This window comes from Sapajus apella, unplaced genomic scaffold, assembly GCF_009761245.1.
Source record: "Sapajus apella isolate SASKATOON/1434 unplaced genomic scaffold, GSC_monkey_1.0 scaffold71, whole genome shotgun sequence".
NCBI lineage: Eukaryota > Metazoa > Chordata > Mammalia > Primates > Cebidae > Sapajus > Sapajus apella.
Window position 1 is genome coordinate 9,244,264 of NW_022437011.1, and position 22,398 is coordinate 9,266,661.

General features: G+C 44.8%; 1 protein-coding gene across 2 annotated transcripts in view; it reads right to left on the reverse strand.

Moving 5' to 3' along the window:
• The window catches only part of DNAJC18 (DnaJ heat shock protein family (Hsp40) member C18), a 38,283-nt gene that overhangs the window by 2,839 nt on the left and 13,046 nt on the right, over nucleotides 1–22,398 (reverse strand). Inside the window, exons 3-8 of one of the 2 annotated variants that reach the window (XM_032250547.1) lie at nucleotides 21,298–21,443; nucleotides 17,245–17,430; nucleotides 16,072–16,181; nucleotides 13,841–13,950; nucleotides 11,177–11,349; nucleotides 3,570–3,650 (exon numbers count right to left, since the gene is read on the reverse strand). In XM_032250547.1, coding sequence (XP_032106438.1) covers nucleotides 3,570–3,650; nucleotides 11,177–11,349; nucleotides 13,841–13,950; nucleotides 16,072–16,181; nucleotides 17,245–17,430; nucleotides 21,298–21,443 — 806 coding nt within the window. Of the gene's footprint in view, nucleotides 1–3,428; nucleotides 3,651–11,176; nucleotides 11,350–13,840; nucleotides 13,951–16,071; nucleotides 16,182–17,244; nucleotides 17,431–21,297; nucleotides 21,444–22,398 lie in introns of those variants that run through there. The other variant, XM_032250546.1, reaches the window with a different exon arrangement.

Consider the following 22,398-nt stretch of genomic DNA (forward strand, 5'->3'; position numbering starts at 1 on the left):
GATGGGGTTTCACCATGTTTGCCAGGCTGGTCTCAAACTCCTGACCTCAAATGATATGCCCTCCTTGGCCTCCCAAAGTACTGGGATTACAGGCATGAGCCACTGCGCCTGGCCAGTTCACTGTATTTTCTAATAGTTTCCAACAGAAAGCAGAGAAGTGGCGTTTCCTTATTGGTCACTACTCTTGGTATGTGAGGCCTGGAGCTGATCAAGGAAGCTTACACATTTTCTGGCTTGTGCAGATGAGCTCTAGTGTTGCTAATTTGGGGACATGGATTCCTTCAAGCTCTTTGTGATGAGAAGGATTTTCATCCTCCTTTTCTCACTGCTGATCATGTGGTAGAGAGAGCACCTTCATTTGAATGAGAGCTTCAGTTTCTGCCTGAGCCTCAGGCCCTGTTTCTGAGCCCTGCTCCCATCATACACGTCTCCACTCTGCAGTAATGCTCAAAGAAACAGTCTAGAGCTGGGTGCCAAGCTCTGACAGCAAGAATAAGCCCTACCTACAGTTTATGTATGATCAGGAGATCTTCCAAAGGATGCAGGCAAGAGGGAAAAGCTGATTTTACCACCATGCAGACAACCCATCTAAAATATAACCCAGGAAATTATAGTTTAACAATATTCAGGATAGCATCAAATAGATTAAACTATCCTTCAACCAAAAGCAAATACAGTTCCCTTGAGGAAAAACAGATGTGAATGTGTGGTCTATTGGTAATAAATAAAACAGTACCATCAGTGCTATAAAAACAGACAACCAGTGTGTCATTTAATGGAGTTAGTTACTATTGCCTCTATTTAGTATCATCACAGATTACTCATCACTGCCATGAAATCCATAAAATATGTGACTACTTGATTCCTGGGCATCTAGAACAGGGTCTTTTAACCTGTCAAGTTAGTTTAATTATGGCCAATTTTCTAGCAGAGGTTGGGGATGGGGAGATGAGAGTTTTGATTTTTGTGTATATAGGTGAACTTTCCATAAGCCTGTTTGGCTCATGGGCACATTTTACACATTTAATCACTCAGAGGGGATCAAGAAGGGCCCCCCAAACCAGGAGGACAGACCTACTAGGGCAGCAAAATCTGGCTATTTCTAGAAATGCTACCTCTCCCTACAACTTAGCAGTTGTCCCCTGCAAGCCACTAAAGCCCTCGATCTTTTCCTGTGAATCCATCTCCTGACTCTGGAATGCATACAGAGGCAAGGTAGGGAATAGCTGTTCCGCTGTTGATGGCCATGCTAGGCATGTCTGTGTAAATCATGGCCATGCATTGGGATGAAGAAACTTTACTTTGGAGATCTGTTTTAATGTAGACTATTTTTTTGTTGTTTTGAGATGGAGTCTCACTCTGTCACCCAGGCTGGAGTGCAGCGGTGTGATCTCAGCTCACTGCAACCTCTGCCTTGCAGGTTGCAGCAATTCTTGTGCCTTAGCCTCCCAAGTAGCTGGGACTACAGGTATGCACTACCATGCCTGGCTAATTTTTGTATTATCAGTAGAGATGGGGTTTTACCATGTCGGCCAGGCTGGTCTTGAACTCCTGACCTCAGGCGATCCACCTGCCTCAGCCTCCCAAAGTGCTGGGATTACAGGCATGAGCAACTGTACCCGGCCGACTCTCTAGCAGAAACTTTTCCTCCAATCTGAAGGAAGCATGGAGTGTAGGCTACAGTCACCTAATGATCCTTCCAGGTTCAGAGTCATGATAATCCAGGCAGCTCAGCTCCACAGGAAGGCCCAGAACCACACAGCCCAGGCAGTGACTGAATTCTTCCTTGTCACCAGTGGGAAGGCTGCCTGCCCATGAGGAACCTCTTATTTTGTGTATAGAATTTATGTTAGACAGGGTCCTACTTCCTAAAGAGCAGTAAGGATGTTGTCCTGAATGGATGCAGGATTGCCACAGAAAGGATGTGGGGTCACAGGGGTAGGGTACACAGAGGCATCCTCAGGAAAGGTTCTGCTTTGCCAGTCTGGCTAGAATCACCTGAGACATGAGGATGCTCTCTCCCACTTTCTACTTGACACTCAGCCTATCGTCTAGCTCTGCCACTACCAGCTGTATGACCCAGGTCAACCATTCATCCTCTCTGGGCCAATGTTCTCATTCATAGAACTGGGGATAATACATCTACTTCAGAGTTGTGAGGAAGTTTAAGTAACAAAATATGTGTGAGAGCCCCTGCTTTATAGTGGGCACTCATTAAATGTTGAATGTATGAAAAGCATCTCAAGGCCGGGTGCGGTGGCTCACGCCTGTAATCCTAGCACTTTGGGAGGCCGAGGCGGGTGGATCACGAGGTCAAGAGATCAAGACCATCCTGGTCAACATGGTGAAACCCCGTCTCTACTAAAAATACAAAAAATCAGCTGGGCATGGTGGCGCGTGCCTGTATTCCCAGCTACTCAGGAGGCTGAGGCAGGAGAATTGCCTGAACCCAGGAAGCGGAGGTTGCGATGAGCCGAGATGGTGCCATTGCACTCCAGCCTGGGTAACAAGAGCGAAACTCCGTCTCAGAAAAAAAAAAAAAAAAAAAAAAGAAAAGCATCTCAAATCACAAACTATAGAACAATGGGTTAAACAAAGTAGCTGCTGGGGCCAACGCTAGACCCCCATATCCAGGAAGAGAGGGCCTGTCCCCTTTATCTCCAGGCTTGAGCAAACAGCCTGGAGAGCTAGCAATGCCTCCTCCTGGGTCTGCCCATCTGCCTCTGTGGCATGTAGGAACTCAGCCCAATGCTGGTACTGAGGGGAAATGACTGAAGGGACATTCTCTGGGTTCTGTGATGGACTAGGGAGGCTGCATAGAGGAGCTGAGGCTCAGTCTTGCATTATACCTTCACCCCAACGTTGCCTCCTGATGCTGCTTAGTAGTTTTAATTTCTGGACCCTCTAAAAGAGAGAGGGTTAAGGAAATAAAGGAACCTCAAATCAGGCAGTTTGCTAATGCTACTAACTGAGCAGAGATTGGAATATTAGAAAACTATTGACTACGATTGTTTAAATTTCTCCATATCCCCTTAGAAAATAGAAAGCTGGGCAGGAACATGTTCCAAAGGCTAAATCTTGGCAGAAGATAATGACTCTAATGAAGGTCTCGGTATAATTCTTGGTAGACAGTGTAAATAACTAATATTAAGCTTTGGCTAAGCTTAGGAATGCCTGGGTCTTCAGACTTCACTGAAGAAGGAAGAAAACACGGATCTGCTCTGGGATGCCCTGAACTACGTTCACAGAGGCAGCATGGGCGTGGAGCAGGGAGACGGAATCCAGTGCTTTGCCATTCACTTAGCTTAGAGGAACTGCTCCTGGCCCCTGGAGCCACTCCCCAGGAAGGATTCTGTGAAGACATGTCTGGCTCTCGTGCCCATGCTCCTGCCACTCTGCCCAATCAACGAGGTTAGCAAATAGTAAAGTGTTCATCATTTCCTAATTTTGTATTATAAAATGGAATCAGGAACATAAATAGGAACAAGTAGCAAAACCCCAGCCCTGCGTAGGGCCGTTATCCTCTCAGCCACCTCTGCGTAGGCCAATAAGTTTGGAAAGTTTCTCACAGTTTTCAAGTTTCAGCGACTCTGCTTTCTGTTTCAATCGTTCATCTCTGTATAATCCTGCCAAATTTGTCAACTCTGACTCTGAAAGATAAAAGAGGTAACCAGTTCATCAAGGGTTGAACTCCTTTGTTTCATTTCAACATTTCCGGAGTCAAAGCTCCTTTTACTTCATTTCATGCTTTTTCTTTCAATTAAATCTAAGAAACATTTACTCATTTATTCATAAAACATGTCTTAGGCACTAGACCAGGTGCTGAGGATTAAAGGGCACCTGTGAGCCTGCAGTCCAACAGTATCTGTGCTCTTATAAAAGCACTGGACTTAGTTCTTACCAAGAAAACATTTGGCACCAGACTTAGGAAACGTGTGTGTGTGCAGTGAGACTGCCCCCCAGCCTCCTACCAACGGGATTCCAACGGCAGCTGGGAGAGAATGGAGTCTAGTGGCCTATTCCTGTCATCTGAAATAGACAGCTGCTTTATTCTTACCCTGCACTGCTGCATCATAACTCACATGTGCAAAGGGACACAGAGCCTACTGCTGTCGTGTGTGCGTCTACAGAAGGCCAGGGCGCTACCAGCGTTCTTCATTCCCTCACTACACATGGGGTCCCTAACTCAAAGGCCAAAGGCAGCTGGGCTTTTTAAAAAGTTGAATCATCTGGATCGGGTAACCTTTGTCTCCTTGACTAAATGAATTTCATTTTCTCTTCGTGGTGGAGAAGGTCATTCTATTTTTAACCAGGATATAATCTCTGCTGTGTCTCCTGACTCAATGGTGGGTTGGCTGCCTCTATTATTTATTCTTTTGTGAGGTTCAGATATTCTCAGGGATGATTGCCTGAAAGCACCTTCAGAGACGTATTGCATATTATTAGCAGGATGGCATGCTTGGATGTGGTATGTGGCTTCTGAAAGCCTCCGACAGCAGGCAGCTACTCAATGTTTAAAGGACCAGACTTGTAAAAATGCTATTTTAATCGTTTTGAAATATGCCTATCCATTCTTAATTTTCTTGCTGACAGATTTTGTTTTTCTTGGTGGAACGAATGACACCTGTCTGATTAATAAGCAAACTGCCTGGAAACAGGAATTATTATTTAGCCAGGGGGAACAATGGGCATTGCTTTCTGAATAATTTTCTATCAACACAAAACACTCTGGCATTTCTGTGTTTTGATGCTATTTACCCCAAGTAAGCCCCAAAGTGCAGATAAAGTGCAGGACTCCAGGGTGAGGGGCGGATATGCATAAAAAAAATCTCCCTCTACAATGGAGGCTGCACAGCCTGGGCTCTAGCACAGCAGTGGCTTGGCAAGCACTGGGTCTCCCAGGCTCCAGAACAATATGCTCTCCCTGTGTGGTGGGGGTGCCTGTAGCGCCTGCTAGCCAGGGCTTGCCTTGGCACAGTCACCCTTGCAGGTGATGGGGCTCCATGGAGGATCATGGGCTGTATCCAAATGAAAGCTCTCTCTGCTCCTGCATGCTGCCCAGGGCTCGGCACTAACTCCAGGTTAGTTAAACAGCTCATAGGTGCCCTTTAAACTTCTTTGGCATGTGGGTAACGTCTGCCCAGGAGGCCTCTGTGAAGTCAGTCTATGCCTTCAGTCCTCTAGAGTCACAGTTATACCAGTATTGAAACAGATTCTGTGGTTTTGCTTTTCCTTGCAATGATTTCCTTAGGTTTTACATTTGTCCAGCTTTTCTAAATGCCTCTTTCCCTGAAATCTTGCTCCAGGAAACATTAAGGGCTAGTGACTCTATATTTTCTACATTGAAGGCCACTTCAACAAGCTAATGAAAGATAACTGCTTTTCTCAAAATATCACATTGCTTTTCATAAAGTTCATGAAAGCAGGTCAGAGATCCCCTGCTCCAGAGCAATGACCTTGTACAAGGTCAGTGTTTCAAGGAACCATGTCCCACATCCGCAATTCCAAGCTTAGGGCAACTTCTCTTCAAACTGCCAGTGAATCCTTTCATCCTTCAATGAGCAAAGGGTCAACTTGAAGAATATACTACTTTTGACAAATTCTGTTAATATTCAATAACTGCCAAGTAATTAAAAAAATTTTTTGAGAGTAGCAGGTTCAAGAGAATACCTTTTCTTCTTAGCAGAAGGTTCCCCTTCCTCTGAATGCCACTGTAACCGATGGACAGAGCATTGAACCTTAAAGATAACTGACTCATGCACATTGCCAAGAGAAGCCAGACCCAGAGCCTCTCCCAAGAACACACTGCACAAGAGCCCAGACTGGAGTCTTGACAGCTGAAAGACTGCAACAGATCTCAACTACCCTCAAGATCCAGCCCCATGAGACGGTGCTGCATCCAGTCTACAGTGCAAAGTCAGGTAAAGCCAGGACTCCACCAGAAATCAGGCACTTTCCATGTGCCTGATACTGTGCTAAGAGTTACACCCATACCATCTTCTATAATCCACACAACCTCTCCAGGAGGAAGTGGAATCTATCCCCATTTCAAAGCCTAAGCTTCTACCCACTAGGTTATCCTGCTCAAGGGCGTGGAAAGAAGTGCTTCTCTGCCAGTCCAGGGCAGGAGCTCAGCTCAGCTCGGCTAGGCCAAGAGGCAGTTCCTGCCTCCTACTTTTGTCTAGCTCTGCCTAGTGGCGTAGCCACTTGTCCTGGCATCAGGTTTATTATCTAGGTGCAGCTGTGAAGAAGTAAACAGGACAATGAGTGTTTATAGTAAGGGATTACTCATAAAAGTTCATCCAGATTGGCCAGGTGCAGTGGTTCATGCCTGTAATCCCAGCACTTTGGGAGGCGGAGGTGGGCAGATTACCTGAGGTCAGGAGTTCGAGACCAGCCTGGCCAACATGGTGAAACCCTGTTTCTACTAAAAAACAACAAAAATTAGCTGGGCATGGTGATGGGCGCCTGTAATCCCAGGTACCTGGGAGGCTGAGGCAGGAGAATCGCTTGAACCCGGGAGGAGAGGTTACAGTGAGACGAGATTGCACCACAGCATTCCAGCCTGGGTGACAGAGCAAAGCTCCGTCTTAAAAAAAAAAAGGTTACCCAGATTAAGCATTCTAAGGAAGAGCAGAGAAAATAAATGAACCAAAGCTTTAAAAAGTCAATGGCTAACCTTGCTAAAAACAGTTTGCATTTGGCATTTTGCCAAGAGTGAACTTTGTTCTCAAGTGGGTTTATTTTTACAACCTCCAAGTGCTAAATTTAACCTTGCTGTCTGCACTTGCTGCTGGATTCGGAGGGCAGATGCTGCTTGTTCTCAAATGGCACTTCGGTTGTGTGGAGGCTCTGCACAGCCACTGTACTTAAATGCCAGAAATAGATTTTTAAGAGGTGTGTGCTGATAGCCCCCATTTGGAACTTGTAGGTACACACATCATGCTTACTCACTGGATTTATGTTTATTTATTTATTTTTGAGTTGGAGTCTTGTTCTGTCACCCAGGTTGAAGTGCAGTGGTGCGATCTTGGCTCACTGCAACCTCTACTTCCCGGGTTCAAGCGATTCTCCTACATCAGCCTCCAGAGTAGCTGGGACTACAGGCATGTGCCACCATGCCCGACTAATTTTTGTATTTTTAGTAGAGATGGAGTTTCTCTATGTCGGTCAGGCTGGTCTCGAACTGCCAAACTCCAGTGATCTGCCCACCTAGGCCTCCCAAAGTGCTGGGATTACAGACATGAGCCAGCGTGGGCAATTTTTGTATTTTTATTTTTATGCCAATTTTTTTTTTTTTTTTGAGACGGAGTTTCGCTCTTGTTACCCAGGCTGGAGTGCAATAGCGCAATTTTGGCTCACCGTAACCTCCGCCTCCTGAGTTCAAGCAATTCTCCTACCTGAGCCTCCTGAGTAGCGGGGACTACAGGCATGTGCCACCATGCCCAGCTAATTTTTGTATTTCTAGTAGAGACGGGGTTTCACCTTGTTGACCAGGATGGTCTCGATCTCTTGACCTTGTGATCCACCCGCCTCGGCCTCCCAAAGTGCTGGGATTATAGGCGTGAGCCACTGCGCCCGGCTTTTATGCCAATTTTTGATCAGTTTTTGTATTTTTAGTAGAGACGGGGTTTTGCCATGGCTGGTCTCAATCTCCTGACCTCAGGTGATCCACCCACTTCAGCCTCCCTAAGTGCTGGGATTACAGGCATGAGCCACCATGCTTGGTCACTCACTAGATTTTTATTTATACCTGGAGAATGCCAAAACTCTGAACTAGGCCTCATGGGGATAGGGACAAAAGCTTAGAAATGACCTTTGGTGCAATCCTTACCATGAGCTCTTTGCATAATTCCAGCATCTTACTGCCACAGAGGAAGATGTGGGGCAGGGGGATGTTTGAAGAATGTGAAATGCAGATTTTCATCCAGTTCTTGCAGAAGGCAACAAAGTCAAAGACCTCCCAGGATCCAGACAATGGGGACTTTCAGGACATACACTGGCTTTCACCTGATTTGGATCCATGTATATAGTGCCTTTTTTATTGAGAGAGGCCCTCTCTCTGTGGCCCAGGCTGCAGTACAGTGGAGTGATCACAGCTCACTGCAGGCTGGACCTCCCAAGCTGGACATCCTGAGTAGCAGGAACCACAGGCATGTGCTGCCACACCTGGCTTACTTTATTTATTTATTTGAGATGGAGTCTCACTCTGTTGCCCAGGCTGGAGCGCAGTGGCATGATCTCGGCTCACTGCAGCCTCCGCCTCCCAGAGTAGCTGGGACTACAGGCACGTGCCACCAAGCCTGGCTAGTTTTTTGTATTTTTAGTAGAGATGGGGTTTCACTATGTTAGCCAAGATGGTCTTGATCTCCTGACCTCGTGATCTGCCTACCTCGGCCTTCCAAAGGGCTGGGATTACAGGCATGAGCCACCATACCTGGCCACACCTGGCTTATTTTTATACCTTTTCTAGAGATAGGATTTCACTATGTTGCCCAGTTGGTCTTGAACTCCGGGACTCAAGTGATCCTCTTGCCTTGGCTTCCCAAAGTGCTAGGACTATAGGCATGAGCTCCCATGCCTGGCCTATATACTGCCTTTTAGTAAAAGGTCTTTTTTTTTTTTTTTTTTTTGAGACAGAGTCTCACTCTGTCACCAGGCACCAAGCTGGAGTGCAATGGCGTGACCTTGGCTCACTGCAACTTCCGCCTCCCAGGTTCAAGCAATTCTCCTGCCTCAGCCTCCCGAGTAGCTGGGACTACAGGCACACGTCACAACGCCCAGCTAATTTTTTTGTATTTTTAGTAGAGATGGGGTTTTACCATGTTGGCCAGGATGGTCTCGATCTCTTGACCTCGTAATCCACCCACCTCAGCCTCCCAAAGTGCTGGGATTACAGGCGTGAGCCACCGCGCCCGGCCTAGTATAAGGTCTTTATCCTGCTCCAAAATTCTTTCCTGATTTTTGATTCTTGTAAAATCTAATTTAGATATGGGGTAGGGTATTTCCTGAAACCTCAGTGTTTTTCAATAAAAATGGAATTTCCTCCTCCTGTTTAATTTCCTCTTATATCCCAGAGTCATTGCTCACCAACTTCCTAATGCACCTTGAGAGAACAGTGGGTCTTTGCCCTACAGAAATAGGGGTCAGAATCCAGGGTCCCTAAGGATTGAGCTAGGACACTAACCCTGCTGTCACAATCCTGAGCATTTTCATTGTTTTCTACTCCTTAGAATCCTCTCTTCAAAAGACATTTGTTGGGCACCTGTTCTGAAGCGAGGGCTGTGCCAGGGCCCTGGGACACAAAATTAGTAAGACCAAGTTCTTATTCCCAGAGAGCTCATAGTCTCTCAGGGGAGACTGACATATATATATATCTCTGGAACTCTAACACTGTGTGATCGGTTCTATGTTAGCAGGCTGAACAAAGTGCTTTAAGAACACAGAGGAAGGCCGGGCGCGGTGGCTCAAGCCTGTAATCCCAGCACTTTGGGAGGCCGAGGCGGGTGGATCACAAGGTCAAGAGATCGAGACCATCCTGGTCAACACGGTGAAACCCCGTCTCTACTAAAAATACAAAACATTAGCTGGGCATGGTGGCGCGTGCCTGTAATCCCAGCTACTCAGGAGGCTGAGGCAGGAGAATTGCCTGAACCCAGGAGGCGGAGGTTGCGGTGAGCCAAGATTGTGCCATTGCACTCCAGCCTGGGTAACAAGAGCGAAACTCCGTCTCAAAAAAAAAAAAAAAAACACAGAGGAAGGAGAGCTTAACTTGAGGGCGGGGTTGGGAGTGTGTGATGGTCACTGAGGGCTTAGCAACACTGTAACCCAACAGCTAATTTTATCAGACACCATTAGGTATTTTGCACTACTAGGTAATAAGGCTTTAGAAATGAGTTAGAATTTGCTTTTTAAACATGAGCCAACACTTCAGTTAAAAGGGTAGCTCCTGAGAACTAAAAAAGAAAATAAAAATAATTAACCAAAACCAAGTTTTAAAAGATACAGTCATTAATGGTGTGTGTGTGTATGCGTGTGTGTGTAGAATTCAAGTGGGACCAAAGGTGAAGCTGTTTTCAAGTGGGACCACAGGTGAAGCTGCTGGCTGAGACAGGGCTACCCCTGCTGCAGACACTCTTTAGTAACACTTGCTGAAGCTGCAAGCCAGTGGCAGATGCGTCATGCCCACTGTCTCCAGAGAGGGAAATAGCGGAAAGGCCTGCCACACCCACCCCTACTAAAGGGGCAGACCAAGGGGGTCACTTTTGTTCTGTGTGGCCACAACCAGCTGGATAGGAGGGTAAGGGACACCTCATTCAATACCAGAAACCTCTAAACCTTTGTTGTGGCTCAAAACATTAGGCTGGCTCAGGACCGGGCGTGGTGGCTCATGCCTGTAATCTCAGCACTTTGGGAGGCCGAGGTGGGTGGATCACAATGTCAAGAGATCAAGATCATCCTGGCCACTATAGTGAAACCCCGTCTCTACTAAAAATACAAAAATTAGCTGGGCCTGGTGGCATACGCCTGTAATCCCGGCAGGATAATCGCTTGAACCCGGGAGGTGGAGATTGCAGTGAGCCAAGATCACGCCACTGCACTCCAGCCTGGAGACAGAGCGAGACTCTGTCTCAAAAAAACAAAACAAAACAAGTTAGGCTGGCTCAATCAGATTTCCCTCTAGGGAGTGTGGAACTGGGAAACTGTAGACCAAATTAGCGAGCACCAAGAACTTACAGAGGTGTGTGCTGCAGAAAGGGGCACTGACTGGTGAGGCTTGGGAATTCGAGACAGTGACAAGGAGGGTGGCAACCACAGTAAACCATGGCCAACAAGGTTATGAAGAAGGGAAGCTGGAAGAAAGAAAGGAAGGCAGCTTGTGGGGAGAGGTGAGGGGGCACATGGGCAGAGAGAGGTAGAGACTCAAAGAGAGACAGACATACAAACAGGTGACTAGCGCCACCTAAATTCCTAAGATTTCCAAGTCCTGGCCACATGCATCCTGTCAATAAATTTCCCCTCACTTTTTGGTAGTATCCTGAATGGTTTGTCTTTTGACACTGTTCACATAAACATGTGTAGCCCCAAACAAGAAGAGAGGAAGGATCAGGAGGCTGGGGGTGCCTCCTGCTGGGAACCACGGCCACCAGCTAATGCCCCTTTTATAGCATCTTACTTTGTTGTTTCTCCTTCCAACAACTCGTCTGGATATAATCAATGTAATCCTTTTCTATTGTCTTCTCCAGGTCATTCAGAGAAGCTCCTCTGTAGGCCTTGTCAAAGTTTTTATCTACAAAGTAAGGCACCTGCAGGTTCTGAGTTTCTCTAGAAATGGTGTAGCCCAAGGTCCTGAAACAAGGAGAGAGAGAGAGGCTCATGTGAGCTCGTAATATTTGGGAATATTACTCTTAACAGTAGCCTCGTAGATATCATCATCATCATCATCTGTTCATAGAGCAGAGGCAGATATCATTTTCTAATGTACCCAATACTATTTCCCTTGCAAAGTTGTAAATATAACATTATCATAATTGGTATTACATGAGCACGTTCATACTATGAATTCAGCTTCAGCATAAATGGTGTATTCTCTTAAAGAACTCACCTCTCTTATACTGCTCTCTGTCCTAAAAGGAGAATGCTGAATGCTTTAAAAAACCAATTTTTATGTTGGGTAGGATCTAGTATGGTACCTGACAGAGTAGGCTATTAGAAATGCTGGTTGAATGAACTGATTATGTTATATAGCAAATTATTTACAAAAAAAACAGACACCTCGCACCAACCTAGAAGCAATATTTCGGACATGATAAAAAGTACTTTGCATGTAGCTGCTAAATGAGAACTGCAAGAAACTCAGATAAAAGATTTCAATGATGCTTCAGTGCTAACTCTCTGTGGGTCCAAGGCATCCAATGCTATCTGGTGCTTGGCAACATTAAGAGTACTGAGCTGATTAAATTCTAACCATAAGGAAGTATAGAAAGGCCCTCAAACTCAAGTTAAAACAATGTGACAGCAATGTGCAAAACCCAAGCTGATTTTCTTCAAACTGGACAAATTATACCTTAAAGGGGCTATATTTTATTTGGCCTTTCCCTGGCCCTCACTTTTGATCCTCTCTACTTAGAGTAAGAGCTGAGGCCATGACTGCTCTCCCCTTATTCTAGGGAGGGGTTTACAGAGCAGGTCCGTGCTCACCCTGCTGGCCTCACAAGAAAGAAAGCTGAAGTACCATATGGAAAAACAAGAAAAGTTGGGAAACAGAGGGAATCAGGCCAGTGTGACCCAAGGGCAAAAACCTCTCTCTGAAGGCCAGGCACAGTGGCTTATGAGTGTAATCCCAGCACTTTGGGAGGCTGAGATGGGTGGATTACTTGAGGCCAGGAGTTCAAGACCAGTCCAGCCAACATGATGAAACCCAGTCTCTACTAAAAAATACAAAAATTAGCCAGACATGGTGGTGCACACTTATAATCCCAGCTACTAAGGAGGCTGAGGCATGAGAATCGCTTGAATCTGGGAGAAGGAGATTTTAGTGAGCCACGATTGCACCAGTGCACTCCAGCCTGGGACCCTGGGTGACAGAGCAAGACTGCCTCAAAAACAAAAACAAAAAACCTCTCTCTGAGCCTCAGCTTTACTCTCTGTAAAAGGAAAATACTGGCTGGCACAGTGGCTCACGCCTGTAATCCCAGCACTTTGGGAGGCGGAGGTGGGCAGATCACCTGAGGTCAGGAGTTTGAGACCAGCTGGCCAACATAGTGAAACCCTGTCTCTACTAAAATATAAAAATTAGCCAGGTGTGGTGGCACGCACCACCTATAATCCCAGCTACTCAGGAGGCTGAGGCACAAAAATTGCTTGAACTGGGGAGGTGGAGGTTAAAGTGAGCCCAGATTGCACCACTGCACTCCAGCCTGCGTGACAGAGCGAGACTCTGTCTCAAAAAACAACAACAAAATAAAGGAAAATACTGACTGGGATTGACCTGGAATGACAATCTTCAGTCTACAGACATCACTCACAAAGACTCTTCCTGTTACATATTGTCTAATAAATTCTACTTTTGAAAGGTTTTTTTCCACTAAACTACAATAATGAGTAACAACTGATTATTCACTATTAACAAAAAAGATAATCTAGTGATTCTCAAACTTCGATGTGGACCAGAATCATCTGGAGAGTTTGTTAAAACTCAGGCCTCTGGTCCCACCCCCAGAGCTTCTAATTCAATGGATATGGAGGGCCCTAGAATCTGCCTTCCTAACATGTTGCCTGTTGATGCTGATGATGGCTGGTCTGGGGACCAAACCTTGGGAACTGAATTAACTGAAAGAATTAATTGAGGAAATTTAAAAAAATCCTATCAGAGTTTATAATCTGTATGCCATAGGCATTACAATGAATTTCTGTATTTTCAACAAAACAAAGAAATTGAAAATAATCACTTGATCCTAGTTATTAATAGCATGCTCTGAGACCCAGAGGGTCCAGCAATCCTATCAGCAGCTCTATGGTCTTTCTAACTACCATACCATGGTGTGATAATGAGTTCATCTAAACCTTCAATTCTACTGATCCTTCAAAAACCAGTTACTGCTGTTCTGCAGCCGACCAGATGGTGTCACTATAGAACAAAACAATCTATTTCGTGACGCACACAGGAGACTGCTTCAGTATTTTTGAGTCACATGACTACCCAGCTGTTCCTTTAAACATCAAATCGGTGTTTTCTACAGCAAAAGGTGAAATGAAATGTTAGTAATTTAGCATCAAAACCTTAAAATCTTTCACCCCCAGACTGTTACTGAGAAAGATTTAGAAATATCAGACTTACGATTTATAGAATAGACTATATGGGGGATTAGTGGCCAGCAGCTGAGTAATGACAGATATAATCACAATCACAAGAACTGGAAGTAGCTGAATAAATGCAGAATACGTAGTCTAAAAAAGAAAACAATACTTGCTGTAAGTGTTCTTCATCAATATAAAGCTTACTGAAAATAAGATAGAGGTCCCAAAGAAAATAACAAGTCACCAACACATTGCCCAGGAGGATCCACAAAGCCCCAGGCTTTTAGGGGAAGGCTCTACTCTCAGCTGAGAAGCACAGGTTGGCCACTCCTAATCAGAAAATTCAAAATTGAAAACGCTCCAAAATCTAAAACTTTGAGTGCCAGCATGAGACTCAAAGGAAATGCTCATTTTTTTTTTTTTTTTTGAGAAATGGTCTTACTGTGTCACCAGGCTAGAGTACAGAGACACAAACATGGCTCATTACAGCCTTGATCTCCTGGGTTCTGATGATTCTCTTGCCTCAGCCTCCTGAGAAGCTCGGACCACAGGTGCACATCACTGTGTCCAGCTAATTTTTTTTTTTTTTTTGAGATGGAGTTTCACTCTTATTGCCCAGGCTGGAGTGCAATGGTGCAATCTCAGCTCACCACAACCTCCTCCTCCTGGGTTCAAGTGATTCTCCTGCCTCAGCCTCCCAAAGTAGCTGGGATTACAGGCATGCACCAGCAAAATTTAGACTGGCTAAATTTTGTATTTTTAGTAGAGACAGGGTTTCTCCATGTTGGTGAGGCTGATCTCAAACTCCTGAACTCAGGTGATCCACCTGCCTTGGCCTCCCAAAGTGCTGGGATCACAGGCATGAGCCACCACGCCCGGCCTAATTTTAAAATTTTGTAGAGACAAGGTTTTGCTATGTTGCCCAGGCTAGTCTTGAACTCCTGGAACTCCTGGGCTCGAGCAATCTTCCTACCCCAGTCTCCCAAAGTGTTAGGATTACAGGTGTCAGCCACCGCACCCAGCTTCAGATTTTCAGATTAGGAATGCTCAGCTGTTTAATGGTATAATGCAAATATTCCAAAATCTAAAAAAAAAAAAATCTGAAATCTGAAATACTACTGGTCCCATTTACTTCAGATAAGGGATACTCAGTCTACACCAAATGACCTTCATTCTCTCTGCTGAGCAGGTTGAAGGAGGCCCAACAACAACCTGGATCAACACTCAGTAATCCCCCTGCAGCGCCCATTTATAAGACCAATGAAGCAGACATCTCTAGGTCAATCTGCCCAGACTGTGTCTCTTATAGGAGTGGGGCTCTAGGAGCCAGATTAGCATTATGCAACTCTGTCACTCGGCTACAGCTGGTTGGACTGGGGAGACATCTAACTCTGGCAGAGATAATCACATTTTATCTCCTAGGAATTTGGGGTTGAGACTCATCACCCTTCATTTCTGGGTCATCACTTTAAGGAAGAACACACACTCTCAGGAACTGTAGACTAGCTGTTTGCAAGGAGAAGTAGAATAAGCAAAGCTGCTCTGTGAAAACAAAACAGAGGCAAAGAGTGGCAGGAAAACTGGAGACAATCTGGCCCCAGAGAGTCCCGCAGAGCACAGCTGCTTGGGAGCCTGACAGTTCCTTGTTCCTGTCTGTCATGAGGCCCAGCTGTGCTTCTTGTCCTTTGATCCCTTACCTTAAATCCCCTTTAGTTCTAAATATTTTGAAGAAAGTTCCTATTTTCTGCAGCCAAGAAAACTTTGAGGCTGGCATGGTGGCTCATGCCTTTAATCCCAGCACGTTGGGTGGCCAAAGCATGAGGATCAGTTGAGCCCAGGAGTTCGAGACCAGCCTGGGAAACATGGTGAAAAAATTAGCTGGGCATGGTGGCACACAACTATAGTCCCAGCTACATGAGAGGCTGAGGTGGGAGGATTGCTTGAGCCCTGGAGTTCAAGACTGCAGTGAGCTATGTTTGTGCTATTGTACTCCAGCCTAGGTGACAGTGAGACCCTCTTTCAAAACAAAAAGAGTCTTGATGAAGTCAGCCCCACAGGGGAGCTGAGACCACCCAAGAATGGGCAGAAGGAGGGGATGCCATTCTGCCTATTTAGGCCAATTATTCAGCTCTTCTCACCATTGCTTTTACTTTCCTAAAGCGCATCTTAGCAACATATCTCAAGTTCAGCTACTAAAACTTGACCATGTACCATCAAGGTTGGCCCAGTAAAACTGTTTATGGGCAGCAGCGCTCCTCCCTCCCTAGGTACCTGAGGTTTCTCTTCTTCCTCCTCCTTCTGAGTCTGTGTCCTGTCATGTCGGTGCCGTCGGCGGTAATAGTGAGTGTCATCTGTCACATTTGAAAACATATGAATATTTCCTGGAAAAGAAAGAAAAACAAATAATCAATATGGGATATGGCAAATACTCCTTCCTTGCCTTTTTATTTCTTTTTTGGAGACACAGTTTCACTCTGTTATCCAGGCTAGAGTACAATGGTGTGATCTCGGCTGACTGCAACCTCCGCCTCCTGGGTTTAAGTGAGTCTCCTGCCTCAGCCTTCTGAGTAGTTGGGATTACAGGCACCTGCCACCACGCCCAGCAAATTTTTTTATTTTTAATGGAGATGGGGTTTCACCATGTTGGCCAGGCTGGTCTCGAACTCCTGACCTCAAGTGATCCACCCACATTGGCCTCCCAAAATGCTGGTATTACAGGCATGAACCACCATGCCCGGCCCTTCCTTGCCTTTTTCAAGGTCCTTGCTCCCAGCTAGGTTTGTTAAGGATAGAGTATTGGCCTATTTTACCCAATAGAAAAAAAATACAGTAAGCAAGCCAAGTGAACCAGCTGGAGCTAAAGCATGCTGAGCTCTCCTGACTTCATTTAAATAGTCCTTTGCAACTAGTGAGAGAGAACCCCAAAAGGCTAGAAGAGTGAGAGCATTTGGGCCATGAATCCTATTTGGCATGCTCACGTCTGCTTCCGTGCCCAATACCACATTGTGTCACTGGTATCTTTTAATAGCAATTCATAAAATTCAATTTACTTCCTGGGCACTGAATTATACCAACTTCCAACTTGCTGGGGGGCATTTTCCAATCTTTTATCTTTGTAAGTGCTATTTTATAATAATAATAATAGGCATTTTGTTACTTATTTATAAGGCACTTAAAAGTATCCAATCGTCACAGTGACCCTGTGAAGTACGTATTATTAACAGCCCCATTTTTCAGGAGAGGAAACAGGGTCAGAGAGACTAAATGATTGGTCAAAATTATGCACAGTTGGAGGCTGGAGACTTGCCTCAAACTCCTGCTCAACTGATTCCAAATCCTTGCTGTCCCCATCATACCATCGTCTCTCTATTCAGATTTTCAAACAGGAGCTTGCTGAGAGCCATAAAGAAAGAAATATTTTAAAGATAATTTTGGGATACTAACCTGTAGGAAAATGTCCTCCAAAGAAGACATTGAATAGCTCTTCTGGAGTGATGTCAGCTTCAAAGTCCCTGTAATAATTATAAGGTCTGGCTCGAGGGGCAGTGAAAGTCACCTGTTCATCTCCATATTCATCATAGCGAAGTCTCTTATCAGGATTGCTCAGGACTGCAAACGCATTTCCTATTGCTGCAACCAACAAGAAGCAGCACATGAGGACACAGTCTGTGCTATGGCTGACAGTGATCACAGCAGCAGTGATGAAGAGCCAAGAGGTGACTCATGCTGGACAACTTTGCAGGGGCCCAAGGAGAGGTGCTTGGGCCTAGAAAGTTCTCCAAAGTGCTTGCCCTTGAGGTTTTCCCTGATTGCCAGAAACAACAGCACTGGAATCACAGGAATTAAGAACTACTGCTGAAGTGAGAGTTAACTCCCAATCAACAGTCCTGGAGTCATCCCAGCTGTCCTAGAAGTTAGGATCCCCCCACCTCAGTTTTGGTTCCCAATCAGCACAAGTCTCAGACATGTTGGGAAAATGTTCTCCAACTGGCCAGCACTCTCATTCATAAAAACTGGCCAGGCACAATGGCTCATGCCTATAAAATGAGGCACTTTGGGAGGTTGCAGTGAGCTGAGATCACATCATTGCACTCCAGGCTGGGCAACAGAGCAAGACTCCGTCTCAAGGAAAAAAAAAACAAAAAACTGTTCTTTACTTAATTTTTTTTTTTAAGAGATGGGATATTGCTACATTGCCCAGACTAGTCTCAGATTCCTGGCCTCAAGTGATCCTCCCATCTTGGCCTCCAAAAGTGTTGGGATTACAGGTGTGAGCCACGGCATCTGGCTAAAAATGTGTTCTTATTTCACTTGAGTGCAATAGTTCATGTTGGAAACAGTTTATCCATCAGTAGTGATATTCTAACTTATTAGTCAGAAAAATTTCCTGAATTCTCTCCTGAAACAATCTTTTTTTCTGAGACAGAGTCTCACTCTGTTGCCCAGGCTAGAATGTACTGGCTCAATCTTGGCTCACTGCAACCTCCACCTCCTGGGTTCAAGTGGTTCTCCTGCCTCAGCCTCCCAAGTAGCTGGGACTACAGGCACCCACCACCATGTCCTGCTAATTTTTCTATTTTTAGTAGAGATGGAGTTTCATCATATTGGCCAGGCTGGTCTCAAACTCCTGACCTTGTGATCTGCCCACCAGCCTCCCAAAGTGCTAGGATTACAGGTGTGAGCCACTACGCCCGGCCTCCTGAAACAATCTTAATAAAAATCCTCCTGCATGCTGGGCACAGTGGCTCACACCTGTAATCCCAGCACATTGGGAGTCCGAGGTGGGCAGATCATGAGGTCAGGAGATCAAGACCATCCTGGCCAACATGGTAACACCATCTCTACTAAAACTACAAAAATTAGCTGGGCAGGGCGGCACACGCCTGTAGTCCCAGCTACTCAGGAGGCTGAGGCAGGAGAATCACTTGGACCAGGGAGTCAGAGGTTGCAGTGAGCCAAGATTGAGCCACTGTACTCCAGCCTGGTGACAGAGCGAGACTCTATCTCAAAAACAAACAAACAAACCAAAACCCGTCCTGCTTGATTAAAAACAAAAAGTCTTTGTCATAATCTTATTTCAGTTTTCTTTAGATAATTATTTTCCGAAATTAAGAAATATATTTCCAATGTCTCAAAAAGGGTTGAAAGGCTGAGTAGTTACATATGTTTACCAGTATGTCTCCTCTCTTTGTACAAATGTGCAAACCTTGCCCAATTTCATTTAAACATAAAATCAGTAGCACCAATCAATAGAAACCTAAAAAAAAAAAAAAGTCTTTTAAGGCATCCCCAACTCCCTACCTGTAATTCAGTCAACACTGTCATAAACACAGTCAGAAAGAGTATTTCTTTTTTTTTTTTTTTTTTGGGGACGGAGTTTCGCTCTTGTTACCCAGGCTGGAGTGCAATGGCGCAATCTCGGCTCACCGCAACCTCCGCCTCCTGGGTTCAGGCAATTCTCCTGCCTCAGCTTCCTGTGTAGCTGGGATTACAGGCATGCGCCACCATGCCCAGCTAATGTTTTGTATTTTTAGTAGAGACGGGGTTTCACCGTGTTGACCAGGATGGTCTCGATCTGTTGACCTCATGATCCACCCGCCTCGGCCTCCCAAAGTGCTGGGATTACAGGCTTGAGCCACCGCGCCCGGCAAGAGTATTTCTTCATGATTCTTTTACCTGAGGAATTGTTAAATGTTTGCCTTGCCACTCTGTTACCCACAACTCTCTTTATATATACATGTATACATATATATTGTAATAAGTATACATTTCTTTTGCTGAACCATTTGAAAGTAGGACACAGATATTATGACACCTTGCCCCTAAATACCTCAACATATATCTCCCAAGAAGAAAGACATTCTCCTGTGTGATCACACCATTATCACAGGTAAGAAAATTAACATCAATCCATTATCATCCAATGTACCCATGCAAGATTCAAGTATTGCTTTTAGTTTTGCCTCTTTACTTTCTTTTAATCTAAAACTGTCTCCACCTTTTTTGTTTTTCATTATGTTAATTTTTTTGGAAGGACAGATCAGTATTCTTATAGCCAGGTTTTCCCTGATCGCCAGAAACAACAACACTGGAATCACAGGAATATGTTTCTTTTCGTTTTATTTTCTTTTTTTTCCCCACCTGCAACTGTCTTGATTGAGTTATGTTTCATATTCTGATTGTTTCCCCATTATTAGATTTAGGTCAAACATTTTGGCAAGAATACCACATAGGTGACAACCACCTTGCACTCAATGGTTTTAGCATTCACTGATGATCTTTGCCTGAAACAATGACTTGGAGTGCAGTGGTTCAATCATGGTTCACTGCAGCCTTGATCAAGCAATCCTCCCACCTCAGCCTCCCAAAACAATTTTTTTTGTTTTTATTTTTAGTAGAGACGAGCTCTCACTATGTTGCCCAGGCTGGTCTCAAACTCCTGAGCTCAAGCGATCCTCCTATCTCGGTCTCTCAAAGTGCTGGGGTTTACAGGTGTGAGCCACCATGCCTGGCCAGGTGAAGCTCTTAAGATTTGTACTCATGTGTTAGGTACAAAATATTTTTAAAGAATATATTTCATCTCAGTCACAGCACCAAAAGAAAATTGAAAAAGTTTTTTAAAAATAAAATTAAAAAGAATATATTTCTTTTTTTATTTTTTTGAGATGGAGTCTCCCTCCCGTCATGCAAGCTGGAGTGTAATGGCGTGATCTCAGCTCACTGCAACCTCCACCTCCTGAATTCAAGCGATTTTACTTCCTCAGCCTCCCGAGTAGTTGGGATTACAGGCATGCACCACCACACCCAGCTGGTTATTGTATTTTTAGTAGAGACAAGGTTTTGCCACGTTGGCCAGGCTGGTCTCAAACTCCTGACGTCAGGTGATCCACCCACCTCGACCTCCCAAAGTGTTAGGATTACAGGAATGAGCCACTGCACCTGGCCTAAAGAATATATTTCTTAAAATTTCATGGAAGAAAGCCACAGTGGCTCACACCTGTAATCCCAGCACTTTGGAAGGCCTAGGTGGGCAGATTGCTTGAGCTCAGGAGTTTGAGATCAGCTAGTGCAACATGGTAAACCCCATCTCTACAAAAGATGCAAAAATTAGCTGAGCATGGTGGTGCTCACCTGTAGTCCCAGCTACTCAGGAGGCTGAGGTGGGAGGATCACTTGAGCCCAGGGGGCGGAGGTTGCAATGAGCCAAGATGGCGCCACCACACTCCAGCTTGGGTGACAGAGTGAAACCCTGTCTCAAAAAAAAAGAGAGAAAGAAAGAGAAAGAAAAAGGAAGAAAGGAAAGAAAGAGAAAGAAAGAACAATTAAGGTAAGTGGATAAAATCAAGTGGGAGCTGTGCTCATAATCACTATTTAAGAGGTGTGCAGGGGGAAAACCCCTCCTTATGGTCTCATAAAACAACTATGGGGAAGGCTAAAAACAACTTATTATGACCAACCATGACAAGGGCAGCACTGAGCATTGGTTCAGGATCAGACCTTTGAAAGCATCTGTTGCTCCAGGAGCACAGTTCTTGTCAGGGTGAAATTTCAGGGCGAGTTTTCTGTAAGCTTTCTTAAGCTCTTCATCACTGGCATCTCGAGAAACTCCCAGAATTTCATAGTAATTTCTGCATTTCTTGATCCTAAAAAAAAATCGCAAACATGTATGTCTACAAAGGCCCCTTTTGTACAATTAACTGCAAAACAATACATCCATCTTCCCTCCAATCTGTGGGACCCAAAACAAACCTATGAGAAAATTAGTGCAAATGTTAATGAAACATTCACATTTATTAACAATGTCCTTCTCCCACCCAGAACTTAATGCCTTTCAGAGTACTTTTACATCTACTATTTATTCTTCCAATATCCCTGCAAGTGAGTAGAACAAGTATGCTAATCCTTACACCAAGGTTCAGGCTAACATCCTGAGAGATGAACCACAGGACAGCAAAGCCAAAAGAAACAGTTAATCTCCCTGTTTGTCTATAATTTTTTCTCTCTTTTTCCTACGGCTATCTTTTTAAACTGCATTTTTGTTGTTGTTGTTTGTTTGTTTGTTTTTGTTTTTTGGTTACTTTTTGAGATGGAGTCTTGCTCTTGTTGCCCAGGCTAGAGTGCAATGGTGCAATCTCGGCTCAATGCAACCGCTGCCTCCCAGGGTCAAGCGATTCGCCTCAGCCTCCCAAACAGCTGAGATTACAGGCATGCACCACCATGCCTGGCTAATTTTTTGAATTTTTAGTAGAGATGGTGTTTCTACTAAAACACCATCATGAGGTCAGGAGATCGAGACCAGCCTGACCATCAGGTTAGTCTCGATCTCCTGATCTCACTACCCTCCCACCTTGCTCTCCCAAAATGCTGGGATTACAGGCGTGAGCCACCATACCTGGCTAAACTGTGTTTTTAAAAAGTTAACATACACATGATAGAAGAAAAAGAGCCAAGAGAACTAAAGTTTATATAGTAAAAATTCTCCTGCTTCATCATTCCCTGTCCCCCAGTATCCCACCACAGGGACAACTATCATTAGAAGTTTTCTGTGGATCCTAGGTAGAGAAAGAATACAGGTATAGTCCTCTTCATTTTTTTTTT